The sequence below is a fragment of the Apteryx mantelli genome, chromosome 1 (assembly GCF_036417845.1).
Source record: "Apteryx mantelli isolate bAptMan1 chromosome 1, bAptMan1.hap1, whole genome shotgun sequence".
Classification (NCBI taxonomy): domain Eukaryota; kingdom Metazoa; phylum Chordata; class Aves; order Apterygiformes; family Apterygidae; genus Apteryx; species Apteryx mantelli.
The window spans coordinates 160,991,715-161,006,961 of NC_089978.1; the positions used below are offsets into that span (position 1 = coordinate 160,991,715).

Below are 15,247 nucleotides of genomic sequence, written 5' to 3' on the forward strand. Positions count from 1 at the left end.
CTAAGTACAATGGCAGTTGGGTTTTTTCATTTTCAGTTGGTATTAAGAAATGATTAAATTATTTAACACTGTTTAAAAGCACTGAGAGTAGTAACAATTTTGCATGCGGTGTATGTACTTTGTGGACTTTTGTGTGTGTGTATGAGAACGTAATGCTTGGTAGAAACTAGTGATGCATAAATAAACTGAATTGCCTAATACAGTTCAAAAGAGGCATAAAATCCAGATATTTGTTAAATAGAAAGTGTGACCTTGTGCAGAGTGGCATGGTATTTGTTGTAATTACTTAGGCTTATGGCTACTTCATTGTTTTGTTTGTTTGTTTTTTTCCTCTTTTTGTTCCAGGTACCAGCCGTCACACTAACTGCTAACATTATATGGTTTGCTGACGACTTCCTGATTCAGAAGATACCAGCTGCTGCCAAACTTCTGGACAAGAAAAGTATTCATACAGTTAAAATGCAAAGAGAGAATTTTCTACAGCAGAAGGCGCAGTCACTCCCCAAGTATGTTTGCTAAGTATTACTTCATTGTGCTATTCAGCGAATAGTTTATAACCATGTGGCTTTATTCGTTCAGTGCGCTAACATGTTGTGTAGTGTTTCTCAGTGGTGTTAAACAATTGTTATATTTCATTGCATTATGTGTGTTACAGTGCTGTTGAAAAAGTGCCAGTCACAAACAAGTATTTTTCATGTTACGCTTTCAGAAAATCCTGTCTTTTTTTTTTAATACCAAAAATCACAAAGTTCTTGGCGGTTCTAAATGTTTGACTGTTTCAGTTGTTTCTATTTCTGCACTTTTAACTTATTTTTTTTTAACTAGTGTCTATTAACCTGAGTTGCTGTATTTTCCATTAGGACTCTCTGGTTTCAGTCAGTTTATGGAGAGTACGTCTCTAGTAGGCTGACTAACTTGCAGAGAGTTTTCCCTTTTCAGTGGTACTTGTGCTCTGCATGTCATTTCTTTCCCTAAATGCTTTCCAAAATCTGTTTAAGGACCAGTTGGAATTTTTTTTTGAGTTTTCAACCTTATGGGGAAGATTATGCTGCTCTGCGTGGGGAGGTAACAGGGCTTAAGGTTTCCGTTTGTGTTGCAAGCCAAAACAAGGAGGTGGAAAATGGCCTGTGGAAGAGAAGCAAGTGCTTAAATTTCACAGATCCTCCTCGGCTGTCTTCCAGCCTTGCATGCCAGCTGGCAGAACTGAGTTGAAAAAAGAGAGGGTAGTAATTCACTGCTGATGTGATCCTCTTGCAGGTTACTTTCACTACCTGCCCTGTCTTCTTTACCAATCCAGCTCTTCCTGTGGACCTAGGATATAAACCAGTGAGAGTCAGGAGCTCTGACCGAATTCTTTCGCAGGCTTTCGCTCCTGGGTGGAGCACAATTCCACGGCCGCTTTGCTTCTGGCCCTGGGCAGCAGCACAATCTTGTCTTGCAGCTCTGAAGATGCAGGAAACGTTGAACAAAAGATTTGGGTGCTCTTAGACACTTTGAGGACATTGTCGTCAAATCTAGATTAATTTGAATTCTTCCAGTAGTTGCTTTTCTTGTCTTTTACAAGTTTTTGCATTGCCTTTGATCATTGGGCTATTGCCTTAAAAAATATACTTTCTAAAGTGTAACTTTGGACATGTCATTAATGACCTGAATGTGTTCCTACTATAGTTGCTACAATAAGTAGTGTTGCAGTGTCACAGGTCTGAAGCATGAAATAAATAGCAGTTTTAGAGGTAGATTCTGTTTAATTACAACCAGCGCAATCAGAGCGGATTATCTTCTGGAGAAGTATGCTATGTAATACAAGTTTTACAGTCCAGTCTGGCATTGCTGTAATGACAAATTATGTATATTAAAAAGTTCAAACTTTGGTGGAAAAAAAATTAAGCAATTGATGTAGGTCGAATTTGTCTAATTTTTAAAAGCATGTTCCGGCAGCTTTATTTACTGTTTTAATTTAAAATGTAGTGTGTGTATTGCTAAGAAGGCCATTTGTTCTCTTGAAAGAATAAGAGATACAAATTCTGTTTTTGTCTTTTGGATTATGCTTGTACAGATGTAATTGACAGATTAATCCTTACCTAGAGAGAAGCAAAATTTAAATGAGTGCATGAAGTTTTGATACTTTTGGGAATGGAGTGAGCTTTTACTTTGGAGACTGAACATTTCATTTTTATATATAAAAATTTTTATATAAAAAACATAATATGTCTGTGTGCGTGTGTATTTGGAAGGATTTAAGCTTCAGAAAGAGAAAAGAAAATCATCATACCCTTCTTATTTGAAGTGAGCCAGCTGCTTTGTTTCCCTCTCCAGAGATATGCAGTCATATTATGTCTTTGTGAGCTCATGGATGACGAAAATGGAATCTATCTTGTCGAAGGAGCAACGAATGGATAAGTTTGCTGAAGATCTTTCTAACCGCTGCAACGTCTTCATTCAGGTGTGCAGTCCTTTAATGTGATGCTACCTGAAGTTGTACAGTGATTCAGGAAGCTGATGTTTAGGTGCAAGCTGTTGAACATTAAAACAAATCACAGAAGTTGTGTGGTCATCTGTATGTTATTTTACAATGTGGGAATTATATGTTTTAAATGTCCAGTAGATATTGTTCTAAGTAATTCCGTAAAAGGTGTTCCCATAAAACATGTGGGGAAAGCAAATCTGACTGAATATTCAGCTGCTAAAATTCTGAATCTTTCTTTTGACTTAGGAAATCAAGAAAGCTTTGTTTTCTCTGTAGTAAAATTTTTCTTTTTTTTTTTTTGTCTCTTCTGTTAGTGATGAGGTATTTAAGTTGTACTGAACCAGTGCCTAATTTAATTCTACTTAGCATAATTTCTACTTCCAATAAAAAGTTTTGCATTGTCCCATTGTGCTTTGGCTAGGGATGGTACTTTGCAAGAATCTAACTTCATTGAGGCAGCTGGTTTTCTTTTGGCCTACTAACAGCATGTAGTCTTAATGTAAGATGCATCTTATTTTTGAAATTTTTTTTTGCTTGTTTTGATATGTCGTCTTGACAGAGTTCTGATGAAAATAGGCGTGTGATAAAAATATGATCCTGGATCTTAAGTATCTAAGGACATAGGTGGACTAGGATCTGTTTTTTTACATTTGAATTATTTGCAATGGACTTGTGTAAATCTTGTCTGTAAGAAATTCAGTTTCATAGACCACTTGCTATTTTTTTCATTTTTTAATTGTAGCTACCTCCTTTAAAGTAACTTGGATGATATTTTTATTTTGCTGTATGTAGTCAATACATGATTTTAAAAGCTTAGACTTTGAAAAACGTTCCTGTAGACACTATTCCATTTCTTTTGTTGTGGGATCAACAGTTCTGTTTAGGAAGTGTAGAACTGTGTAAATAATGTTGGCTTACAGATTCCATGGAATCTGTAAACTTTAGCTTGTGATAAGCTGCATTTCTTTTTTTTCTTCCCCTTGGTTTACAGTAGGTCTGAAGTGATTCGTCCTTTGAGGCTATGTGATTAATTCATTGACTTATGATGAATTTGTATAGCTCTAGGAAAGGCTAATGATCAAGTGATTTAGAGAATCTTAGGCAAGCTCATAATCTCTGCCTAAAAGAAGGGTCTCCTTCAACTTCATAGGAGATCCCAGGCTTGCTTATTAGGTGGAAGAGTGGTGGGGGCTCTAGTGTGAAGAGGCAAAAGTTAGTTGTCTATCCTATATGGAAAAAAAACAGAGGACTTATTTGATTGACATATTGTGAAAATATTCATTTATTCTCTTCCTCCCTCCCTTCCCCCCCATTTTATTTTTAGGGTTTTCTTTATGCATATAGTCTTAGCACCATCATTAAGACCACAATGAATCTCTACATGTCAATGCAAAAACCTATGACCAAAACCTCGGTGAAAGCTCTATGCAGACTTGTGGAACTTCTCAAGGTCAGTTACTGGACCAAACAGTTTATTTCATTTAGGCCTTTACAGAGAGCTTTAGTCAAATACCACATGATACAAAAACTGAGTGGGGAAATGTTTTTACATGGCTTCTACTTCAAGACTGGATTTGGTTAGAGAAGAATAGGGTTTGGGAGACCAGAACTGATTTTTCTAACCAGCTTCCTTTAGTTCTTATTTCCTATTCATTCTCTTTCCCCCCCACCCCCCCCCCCCAAAAAAAAAAAGTGAAAATATTCTTTTTTGATGGTGGCTTTCTAAAGTTATGCAGAACAGAGTTGAATTATTAATTTAAAAAAAAAACTTACAATATACTCTTAACTTTTTTTAATGCTCCTGAGTAATTAGACTTTTTTCAGGTGTTGAGGGTTAATTGTAACTGCAACTAGTGGTACATTACAAAGTGGAGATAGAATCTATATTTGCAGTGTGGATGAGTCAGCAAGCATTGAAAGAAATTCTAAAGGCTATGATTTCAGTTACTGCATGATCTATTGTGTTTTGTCATTCCCTTTAGGCAATAGAACACATGTTTTACCGAAGAAGTATGGTTGTGGCAGATTCTGTGACACACATCACTCAACATCTGCAGTATCAGGCTCTTCACTCTATTTCTGTAGCCAAGGTATGTAACCCAAGTTCTAGTAATTAATCCTCCTGTAAGTAGTGCTTTTAAATGGATAGAAATATGCTGAGACTTGTATATCAAATGGATATCAAGGGGAGAAAAATGAAGGAGAATATTCTGTGAACAGATCTTGACATTTGAAAATGAGTAAGAGGCAGGGCTAGTAAATAGAAGAGTTCGTTAGTACTAATGTTATTTGCTGTGCTTTGTCCTTTGCTAATCACATTTCTAAGTGATGTAAGCTCTAAGGCATATATCTAATACAGCTTTATCATTTACGAGTAGGATTTTCATGTTCAGCATACTTTCTTAAAATTGAAGAAGGTTTTCTTTCAGTTAACTCTTTTGTGATGCTGTGCCTGTTCTGAACTATGGTGCTATTTGCAAATACATCTTTGAGATGAACCTCTTAGCCAGAGGACCTAGTCCCCCATGTTTGTTCATGTAAATGTTTTTGCATTTAATCTTTCCTGTAAACTAGAATTCATAGGAAATTGCAAGTTGTCTTTCTTACCATGTTTGTAAATCTTCTAGCTATTCCTCCATAAACTGGATTTTTTTAACCAACAACAGGGAGCTACTGTTTTTTAAAAAAAAGTTGCACGTACTGTAGAATAAAAATTGTCATGTAGTCGCATGTAGTTTGCACATTTTTATATGCTATGACCTGATCTATGTTGATGCTGAATTGCACATATTCCAAGTTTATATATAAATAATACCACTGAATTGATGGAGGAGGTGAATCTAGATTCAGTTAGCTCTGTTCACAAAACCTAATTTGTTTGCAGAAATACTCTATGTTGTGACAAGTCCATAAGTTTTGAAAGGAAGAAATATGCTTTTTGGCTTAGATGAGTTTTCTCTGAACTTCTGTGTCTTTCTATCATCAAGAAAAGAGTCATTTCTGATAAAAAGTACAGCGAGCAACGCCTGGATGTTCTGTCTGCTTTGGTGTTGGCTGAGAACACCCTCAATGGACCGAGTACAAAACAGAGGCGACTAATAGTTTCCCTTGCATTGAGTGTGGGAACACAGATGGTAAGTGCCGTCAGGACTGTTCCAGACCTTCACTTGTTTACATGTAACATCTTATTGAATATCTTGTCCTTTTTTTCTTTTGCGCAGAAAACTTTTAAAGATGAAGAACTTCTTCCCCTTCAGTTAGTTCTGAAAAAGCTAGACTTGATCAGTGAACTTGTAGAGCGGTAAGCAGTAGCATGTGATGTATAGGAGGCAGCGTAGTGTAATTGGGGGAGCTGGATCTTGATGACACAAGTTGAAAAATCTTGCAGCTGCATGCTGGTGGTGATATTTGCACATATTGTAGACCAGGGATGGACAGAAAAAGAAACAAAGAATTCTAAAACTAAGCCTGTAGCTCACTAATCTTTGGTCAGGAAATGCAAGTCACATTTTACTTAACTGCTAGCATTTAAATAATGTACTTTTCTTATTGTTTTTAAATTCTATCACTTCCTGGGACATGTAGATGACTAGGCTCTATGTTAAACTAAAATCTTCCTTTGTACCCAAACTTGATAATCGCCTCTGTGTTATCGTCACACTTATTCATAAATATTACTGTAAGTGCATTTATGTATATAGAACCTAGTAGCTTATAAAGCTACTGTTACTGTGGCCATGAAGCAAAGTTAAGTGGTCAGTTCTTAAAACTTGAATTTGCTTACAGCTACTTGTGGCATTGTATTGTTTCTGTTAAGATTAGTTATGAGATAATACCAGTCAATTTGGGAGATGAGGCTGTTAGTGCATATGTGACACCAAATTTTACCATTGCTGTAGTTTTAAGTGGCACTCAATTTGTATAACACCAGCCATCTGAAAGCCAGGTGAATGCCTGGGATCCTGGCATACTCCATGGAGAGAGACAAACACCTTCAGCAGAGGACTCAGCCCCTCCTGGGATGAGTGCTGCACATGAGTTGTGATCAAGAGATGCCCGTTTCCCTGTTTGTGATAGAAAGAATATATGCGTGACTCCTAGGCTACTGAAGTTATGTTAGATCAATATTATTGCTGAGATCAAGAGAATTATTTAGGATATTGCTGTAGTGTAAGGTTCAATTCTTTCAGAGGCTGAGTAAACATTGTTTCTAAAGCAGGTGTACTGTTTGTTTATAAATAGGCTAGTGGAACTTAAGTTTCTGTTGAAGGACAATGCATCTGGAACACTAGGGTAACCATGTAAAACTTAAACTCGGAAAGCACTTGTCTTTAGTTTAAACTCACTAAAATGCATATCATTATGTTCAAAGAATGACTTCCTTTGATTCTGTGTCTAATTAGTAATCTTGTATTCTAGAGTTCGAGCACAGTGTGACTGTTGTTTCTTATACTGGCATCGAGCAGTCTTTCCCATCTATTTAGATGACGTGTATGAAAATGCAGTTGATTCTGCTAGACTGCATGTAAGTAACAGTAACTTAGTTTAACAAGCCACTGTAATGGGAGGGATGGGAGAAGGAGGAAAGAGCTTAGACTGAAACTCTGCAAGAAAAACTGTCAGTCGAAAAGAACATGCCCAGGCAAGAGTAACTACTGAAGCACAAATTTGGGCAATCTGGAGGATATAATTGCAATTTTTGTTTTAAGTCTAACAAAAGTATAACTTTCAAATTTCTCTAAAACTCTCAGGTTGCTATTGTTAACTCTCTGTGTGTCTGTCTGTCTGTCTGTCTCTCTCTCTCTCTCTCTGTCTCACTCCTTGTTCCTCCTTTATTTGTTCGTTCTAATTTGAAATGGACACCTATAGCTGAACTTTAACATAAGCTTTTCATTCCACAGTGTGGTTTGGGTATTTTTAAAGCACTTACTGCCAAGTTCAGTAATGCTGTGTGGGATAGTTGTCCTGTTTTTTTCTGCTTTCCCCTCTTCCCCCCACCTTTGAAGCAACAGGTGTTTGCTGCAGAAACGAATCACACTTTGGCATGCTTATCCTGATAGAATCAATTATTTGATCCAGTATTGTGTGTGCCATAGTTAATCACGGTATTAAAATACTGCCAGTGGGAATTGTGTAAGGTGAAATTGCTAACAATTATGACCTTTCAACTGGTGGATCAGTGGCAACTGAATACCTCAAATTAATGTGTTAAAGATAAGGGAACTTTAGTTGAACTTATGAAGCCCATTTTTAATAAAGGTGGGAAGACGAGAGGTTTTGATTTGTTTAAGTTAGCTTTGAACGCTATTTGAGATGCTGTTGACATGTCTGTCAGTCTGTTGGTTAAGCATAATAGTTGTTTTTAGTATATGTTTAGTGCACTACGGGACTGTGTACCTGCTATGATGCATGCAAGACACTTGGAATCCTATGAGGTACTTCTGGAATGCTATGACAAAGAAATCGTGGAAGTGCTCAATGAGGTAAGTTATTGTGAATGGGAATTAAAGGCAACAGTATATTTGGAATGTCTTTTAGGCCCACATCTGTGGTATTGAACTTGATATCATCTATAAAAATAGTGTAAAGACCTTTTGAGGTTGGTGTGAAGTATTTAAATAAATGAGAAAATGTTCACTGGTTATCTTGGATATTTAAGATGTTATTAATGGTATCCATGTTGGTTAGGAGTATGAAAATATTGCACTCTGAATTATATTAAATAAGCTGGCAATAACTCTGTATAGTGCTTTTGGTCAGATTAGCTTCTGTTTGTATGACTGCAGAAAAAACATACTTTTGTTGGTAGTATATATGTAGGGCTTTTACTAGTGGAGACTACGTAAATGTAGGTGGCCTCTTTAGAGAGCTATTGCGTAGAATTACAAAGGATACTTGACAGGAAAACTGAATTCACATTTTTGCTCTGAGTCCTAGGTCTCAACTTCTGAACAATTTTTTTTTTCTGACAGGTTCAAAAACAAATATTGCATATTCTGCAGAAAGTGAGGCCAAATCACTTATTGCAAGGCTTTTCTGTGGTCTTGTTGGAAACCTGCTCCATCTATGAAAATCAGGGTTTATAAGGAGTGCGTACCTAACAAGCACAGGGATAAGGAAGAGTTCTCAAACTGTTGAGTGTAAATAGGCGCAAGGGGTTGGGGAGAGAAGAAGGGCTTCCTTCTACTTTGCTGTTACCATAATGTCATTTCCATCTGTGCTTTGCTTTGCAGAATATGATTTGAATTTTGCTGATGTCCATAGATTGCTGAATCTGTATTTGGGGAGTTTATGTGTGTTAAGAGAAGAGAATGTGTGTTCAAATATAGACAGAAAACAGTGTTTTCATGACAAATCATTATAGGAGACATATTCAGCCATAAAATGTTCTAAAAACATTGCCTTTATGTGTGTGAGGAAGGATTTGGACAGGCATTGTCTGTTGAGTGCTAAGCATTTTTTATTGCCTTGAGCAGTTCCTGAACTTGTCCAGTTCTAGTTAAAAGATCATAATGAGCCTCTGTAAAGTACTTCGTCAGTGAAATATTTTCAATATGTATATTTGGAGGGTTTTCTCTAGATAAATAGCCATAAGCCTGGTTCTCCTTAAGATGAAAGTGAGAAGACTTAAATTTGAATTGTGTTAAAGTCCTATGTAGAAGTTTTATTCAAGTACAGAATGGAGTTAGATGGCTATAGTGTAACATTTTCTGAGCTGTATAACTTTTTCTTGCCATTGTGTGCTAGTACAGAATCACAGGAATTAATACCCTTCTGGTTCACAAGCGTTATTTCACTTTGACTTGTGTATCCCTGCTGAGGCAAAGCTCTCTTCACTAGTTTAATCAGTCTTTTAAACAGTGCTTTCATACAGTGCAGAGATGTTAGTTCTGTTAACAGAACATTGTAAGTGGACACCGACAATGATTTTTTTTTATTTTTCAAACTTCTCTAAATAGCACCTGCTGGACAAATTATGTAAAGAGATAGAAAAGGACCTGCGCCTGTCAGTTCATACGCACCTAAAACTTGATGACAGAAATCCCTTCAGAGTTGGTATGAAGGATCTAGCTCACTTCTTCTTTCTGAACCCAATACGTTTTTTCAATCGCTTCATTGACATAAAAGGTGGGTTGTAATACATTTTCTTGATACTATTATTTTATCTCCATTACAGTTTGTTTTTAGTATATCTTTTTACTTCTTTCCACACTTACTAAATACATAGGGCTGTTTTAATTCATCCTTTCATGTGTTTACAGCTTATGTGACTCACTATTTGGACAAGACCTTCTACAACTTAACAACTGTAGCTCTTCATGACTGGGCTACCTATAGTGAAATGAGAAACCTAGCAACTCAACGATATGGTTTAAGTATGACTGAAGCACATCTTCCCAGCCAGACTTTGGAACAGGTACAGTATCCACAGGATATGAATATAATTTGTGCCATTGCATTGTCATACTAGATAGCTGCTCAAACATTAAAATGAAACTTGGAGAATTATTTGGAAAAAGCAGCATCTAATTTCTGGTTGACTTCAGAGACAAGGGCCTTATCTTTCTTTGGAAATACTTAGAACCAGTATCAGTTAATTCATATTGCGCTTCTGAGGTCTCATTTGTTTTTAACATCCCATTTAATACTTTCCCTGCTTTATTGCTTGCTTCTCAGCAGGTTCTGCCTAGCAGTGACCAAGAGAGGCAATGTTTCACAGGCTGGGCATCCATGACTTCAAGAAGCCTTTATTTAGTTTAATAGGAGAGTGACCTAGAGCCTCCTAGAAACTCCTAACCCTGGTTACATATAGAATAAAGTTATTGCTTCACCAAGTTAATGGTCAAAGTATTTGCTGTTACAGGGTGGGTGCAAAAGAAGTACAATTTATGTATTGGAGATTTTCCCTCAAGAGTTTTAGTATCTTGAACATCTTATACAGTTAGCTTTTTTCATTTGCATTAGCAAGCTTGTAGATATACAACTTCCTTTTATGTTCACAGTGGTTGTTCTTTTCCAAGTTGGAAGAGAGAGAAAACTAAAACTCGCTACTTCTTATTGAACAAAGTGCAGTTCGTTATAGTTTTTCTGGCTTTGGCTTTCTGTTGGCAATGTTTGGACATCAGATTATATTGTAGAGAATTAAGTCTTTTCACAATACTGGTTTCATAACATCCATCCTGGTATGAGCTTTACCTTAAAATAAACAAAGAAAACAAAAACACAGAAAAATCCTGATGCAATCCTTGACGCAATTAGAAGTAGAGTGTTTAGATTAAATAACATCATCTCTATGCCCAGTGATACTAGAGGGACTCCTTCAACAGGTTATTGAACAAAAGAACTGTCAAACTTGTATTGCAAATACACAACTTCAGTGTTCTAAGCAGAATGAGGAAAACAGTATCAAAAAATAGCTATATATTTATGTCACAGAAATCTCTGACTCTGAGAACAGCCTTTTTTTTTTTCAGATTTTTGTTTGTTTTTTGCTTGACAAATAGACTTGAGAATCCCTTACTTTTAGGGGATGTTTTAAAAAAAGAAAAAAAAAGGCAGAAGTGTAAATTTAAATATGTGAGCTTAGCTGCTTTTTTTCTTGTTCTTCTAAGTGACATCTTATAAACATTGAACAGAAGTTGTGAAGAGGTGGTTTTTTTTTTGTTTTTTTTTTGATGTTGAAGAGGGAGAATGTTGATTCCCGGAATGTTTTCAAGTAACTATAGAAATGGTGTTTACCCATCTTAGTGGTTATGCATCTCAGTAGTTATCGAGAACTGCTATGATAAAATTTCTCAATAGATAATGTTGTTTCAGGGTCTGGATGTTTTGGAAATCATGAGAAATATTCATGTTTTTGTATCTCGCTACCTCTACAATCTGAATAATCAGGTAAAGTATATTCTGTACTTCTGGGTTTGGCTCTGGTTTGAAGGCTTCGAGCAGTGCAAAGTAGTATACATGTAAGACTGTGACCCCAGCTGAATATGCATAGTGACGAGTTGTACAGTAGCTATTGCTGCTCTGGAAAAACATTTTGGGGGACACTGTAGATAATTCTTTGAAAATATTCTGTGAACATATTTTGCATATTGTAGGATCACCCCATTTCATATGTTACATTGAAACTAGGAGAAGGTAGCAAGGATGATTGGCTGCTACATAAGGACATATTATACATTTATTACTATTTTTCAACTTGAAAAAAGGATATCTGAGGATGGGTTATAAGGGAGGTGACGCCATGAATGATTTGGAGAACATGAATAATAATTGAGAGCGAGGGGCCCTCTATGAAATTGAGCAGCTGAAAGAAAAGGAGATACCTTTTCTCAAAGCATATAATTCAGGGGTGGAACTCATTGCCATGGTATATAGTGGGGCCAAAAGAAATTAGACCAATAAAGGATGGGCTCAAACATGAGAGTTTGGGTGCGATATCTGCTTTGGAACATTAAATCACCAGAAACTGGAGGGTCACACAGGGTAGAGTTCATCATATGCATGCTCTATTTTATCTTTCTTTCCCTAAGCAACAGTTATTGTCTACTTTCAGAAATAGGGAATGGGCTACATAGACCGGTGATATCCCATGGAGTCAGTTTTGGGTAAATAACTTCCCCCCCCCCCCCTTCCAGATATTCATTGAAAGAACCAGTAATAACAAACACTTGAACACTATCAATATCCGACATATTGCTAATTCGATTCGAACTCATGGAACAGGAATCATGAACACAACAGTGAGTATATTCTGTACCGTGTTTTTTTTTTTTTTTTAATACTACCTTTTAATAGTGCAAAAGAGCCTCCAAACTCTTGCATTTCCAAATGGTTTGACTGTGCAATTTTAATAATGTGATAATGATATTTGTGTATTACTGAAGCAAACCAGTTCTTAGGAATCATACAGCCCATATCAGAAAAATCTCTTAGGAGTTATGCTGCTACTAGCTGTTACATAAAAGCTAGTGAAGGGATCTAAAAACACACCTATAAAAGACAGAGATGTCCTGGCTAGGACTCTGAATTCAATAATTATGAAAGTAATATTTATCAAACTTGTGGCACAGCATTTTGACTCTAAATTGCATGCATAAACTAGCATGCTGTAAGTTGCTGCTTATTAACACTTGGTATGCAGATATTTCTGCTGCTGTCAAAGCAAATCTTGGGAAGAAATGCAATGTTAATATAAGTTGATCTCATAATAATTACACTTAAGAAACATCAGTTTCTGTATTAGTGAAATGAAAACTGCTGACCTATGATAATTTATTTAAAGGCTTAGTATTACTAGAGTGCTTGTAATGCTGTCTGTGATGCAGATGGTGGTCTTAACCAGCAGAAGGCATTTTTCTCTCTGCATGGTAAATAAGAGTGCTTCCTGTAGCTTGCTTATTACAGCAGGAATTTATTGTTGTTCTCATATTTGGATACAGTGCTGAAGTTCAACTAAGTGTTCTTTCAGGTGCTTTCAAATCTGCTACTCATCTTTTCTACCTCTTGGCTGCTTGCTTTGTCCCACTCTTCTGGCCCCCGTCAACAAAAAAGAAAGGAACTTGGTGAATGTTGAGCTGACTCTCAGGTCATTTCTTTGAAAGTGAAAATGATTAGAAACAAAAGGTTTTCACGCCTCCTCACACTGTGGGAAATAACTGCCCTTGCACTGTTATTCTGAGAGTGATTTTTCTTTTTGGTACTAGAATAGCTAGTTGTGGTTACTTCAGTGACTTCAGTCATTGAAAAAGTTGTTCTGCTTTTTGCATTATTTCCTGAAGTAGACTTTGCTGCTTTATTTACTTCTGACTGAGGTTGTCCTGGTAGACATGAAAATTAATATGTAGGGGGAAAATAGGCTTCTGTCTTATAGGAGAGTATTTCTAAAAAGTTTTATGGAAGTAAAAAGGTGTGTCAGGAGGTTATGCAGACTCCACAGTTTGACTGAGGAAGTTGAGCTTGTTTGCCCTTTTAAATCAAAATGTTTTGTTTCAAAGGGACAGTAACAGGATATTTCAGACAGTGTGGGGCAGGTCACAGAACTGAAATGGCCAACTTATGGCATGTCCCTTTTTGCCCTTCCTGAAAGAGAAGGTTTCTTCCTTTCAGGAGAAGATTTTTCTTTATATATTTTTTTTAAACTAGCAAAGTTAAAAAAAGATCAAGGGCAGGAATAACAAATTCAAAATGAACTGTGGCAAAGTTTCTGGTTTTAAATTACATTATCATAAATGCAAGTTATTCAGGAAGTTGCTAGACAGGAGTTGCTAGGGATGCATGTTATTTTGTCAGCTTTCTTAATTTGACTTTTAACTCTATTTTAGGTGAACTTCACTTACCAATTTTTGAGGAAAAAGTTTTATATTTTTAGCCAGTTCATGTATGATGAGCATATCAAATCCAGACTTATCAAAGACATCAGATTCTTCAGGGAAGTCAAGGATCAAAATGATCACAAGGTATAGTAAATTTTGAAGGATTGAATAACTTGGCTGAAATACGTGCCACTTTCATGAAAGTGAAGCTGAAGGTGTACCAAACCATAAAATGTCACAACTTTCCTTTTATTTAAATGTGTATTTCCAGACAGTGACAGCTTTTTTTTTTTTTTTTTTTCCTTTAAGTAAAATGCAGTGTTAGAAATTCCCGTTTTCAGAATGGCTTTGTTTCATCCTGGCTGCTCTGAATATTTTCTTTGTTAATGGGATTGGATAAAATCATTCTGTCAGTGACCTGGAAAAGATGATTTGATTCAGCTGTGGTCCAGTGTAGGTCCTAAACTTCTGGTCCAAATCATGCTAAGCAGTTGTCTGTTTTGGATAGTAAGATTAATCAGAATCCAAAATAGATGTGAACATGTATGTTTATTCTACTATGTCAAGATTTGAGCATTTGGGTCTAATTTCCAATGATGGAAAATCGATTTCTCAAAAATGAGATGTATTTGAGTAAAATATGCTAGCAGTTTCTTTGTATGTCAAGTGCTTATTTCTATAAAGAATGCTTTCTTATTCAGACAAAAATAATGCTTCTATCACACTTTGCAGCTTGCACAAGTGACTTAGTCAAAAGACACTTGCAAACTAACATAGACAGGCAGGCCTGTACTTAGAATGAAGCTGTAGATATGAGGTAGAGATACGTTGCAAATAGAATTGTATTGACATGAAATGTATATTTAAATATATATTTAAAGATAAGTGGTTATTCATATGAATTATTCTAAAATAATTTCTCTAGTATCCCTTTGAAAGAGCAGATAAATTCAACCGAGGCATCAGAAAACTTGGAATGACCCCGGATGGCCAAAGTTACCTTGACCAGTTCAGACAACTCATAAGTCAAATCGGTATGAAATCCTGTCTAAGATAATATTGTAAGTGTTTATTGGAAGAGTCTTCATAGTCTACTAACTGAACTTTAGCTTAGGCTAAAAGCCGTTATATGGAGGGTACTTCACTTGTACCTCATGTGAAATAAATACTCTCATCTAATAATACAGAGTGGGTTTTGCATGTCTTAATCTAAAATGTGTCTACAGCTTGCGTAGGTCTTACCTTTAGATTCTCTTTTTTTTTTATTTTATGGAAGAAACTTCTGTCCAGGTTGAGTACGTTTCCCAGTAAATAAATAGTATTCATAAATTCAGATATTTCAAAAAATGCTGTATATCCAGCTGAAGTTACTTTGTGTATGAGAGTTATGCATGATACTACAGTGATATTTTTTACATTGTTACTGTAAACATGTAGGATCAATCTGAATTTGCAGATGCTTAAT

The 15,247-nt window shown here is 36.1% G+C and overlaps 1 protein-coding gene across 5 annotated transcripts in view; it reads left to right on the forward strand.

The window, feature by feature from the left end:
* WASHC4 (WASH complex subunit 4) overlaps positions 1-15,247 on the forward strand; it is a 43,594-nt gene that overhangs the window by 16,584 nt on the left and 11,763 nt on the right. For all 5 annotated transcript variants that reach the window (XM_067308638.1, XM_067308645.1, XM_067308662.1 and 2 more), the window contains 14 exons: positions 346-506; positions 2,317-2,443; positions 3,792-3,917; positions 4,450-4,557; positions 5,455-5,601; positions 5,689-5,768; positions 6,887-6,992; positions 7,834-7,950; positions 9,427-9,595; positions 9,730-9,884; positions 11,285-11,359; positions 12,106-12,210; positions 13,792-13,926; positions 14,708-14,816. In XM_067308638.1, the coding sequence (XP_067164739.1) occupies positions 346-506; positions 2,317-2,443; positions 3,792-3,917; positions 4,450-4,557; positions 5,455-5,601; positions 5,689-5,768; positions 6,887-6,992; positions 7,834-7,950; positions 9,427-9,595; positions 9,730-9,884; positions 11,285-11,359; positions 12,106-12,210; positions 13,792-13,926; positions 14,708-14,816 (1,720 nt within the window). The remainder of the gene's footprint in view (positions 1-345; positions 507-2,316; positions 2,444-3,791; positions 3,918-4,449; positions 4,558-5,454; positions 5,602-5,688; positions 5,769-6,886; positions 6,993-7,833; positions 7,951-9,426; positions 9,596-9,729; positions 9,885-11,284; positions 11,360-12,105; positions 12,211-13,791; positions 13,927-14,707; positions 14,817-15,247) is intronic.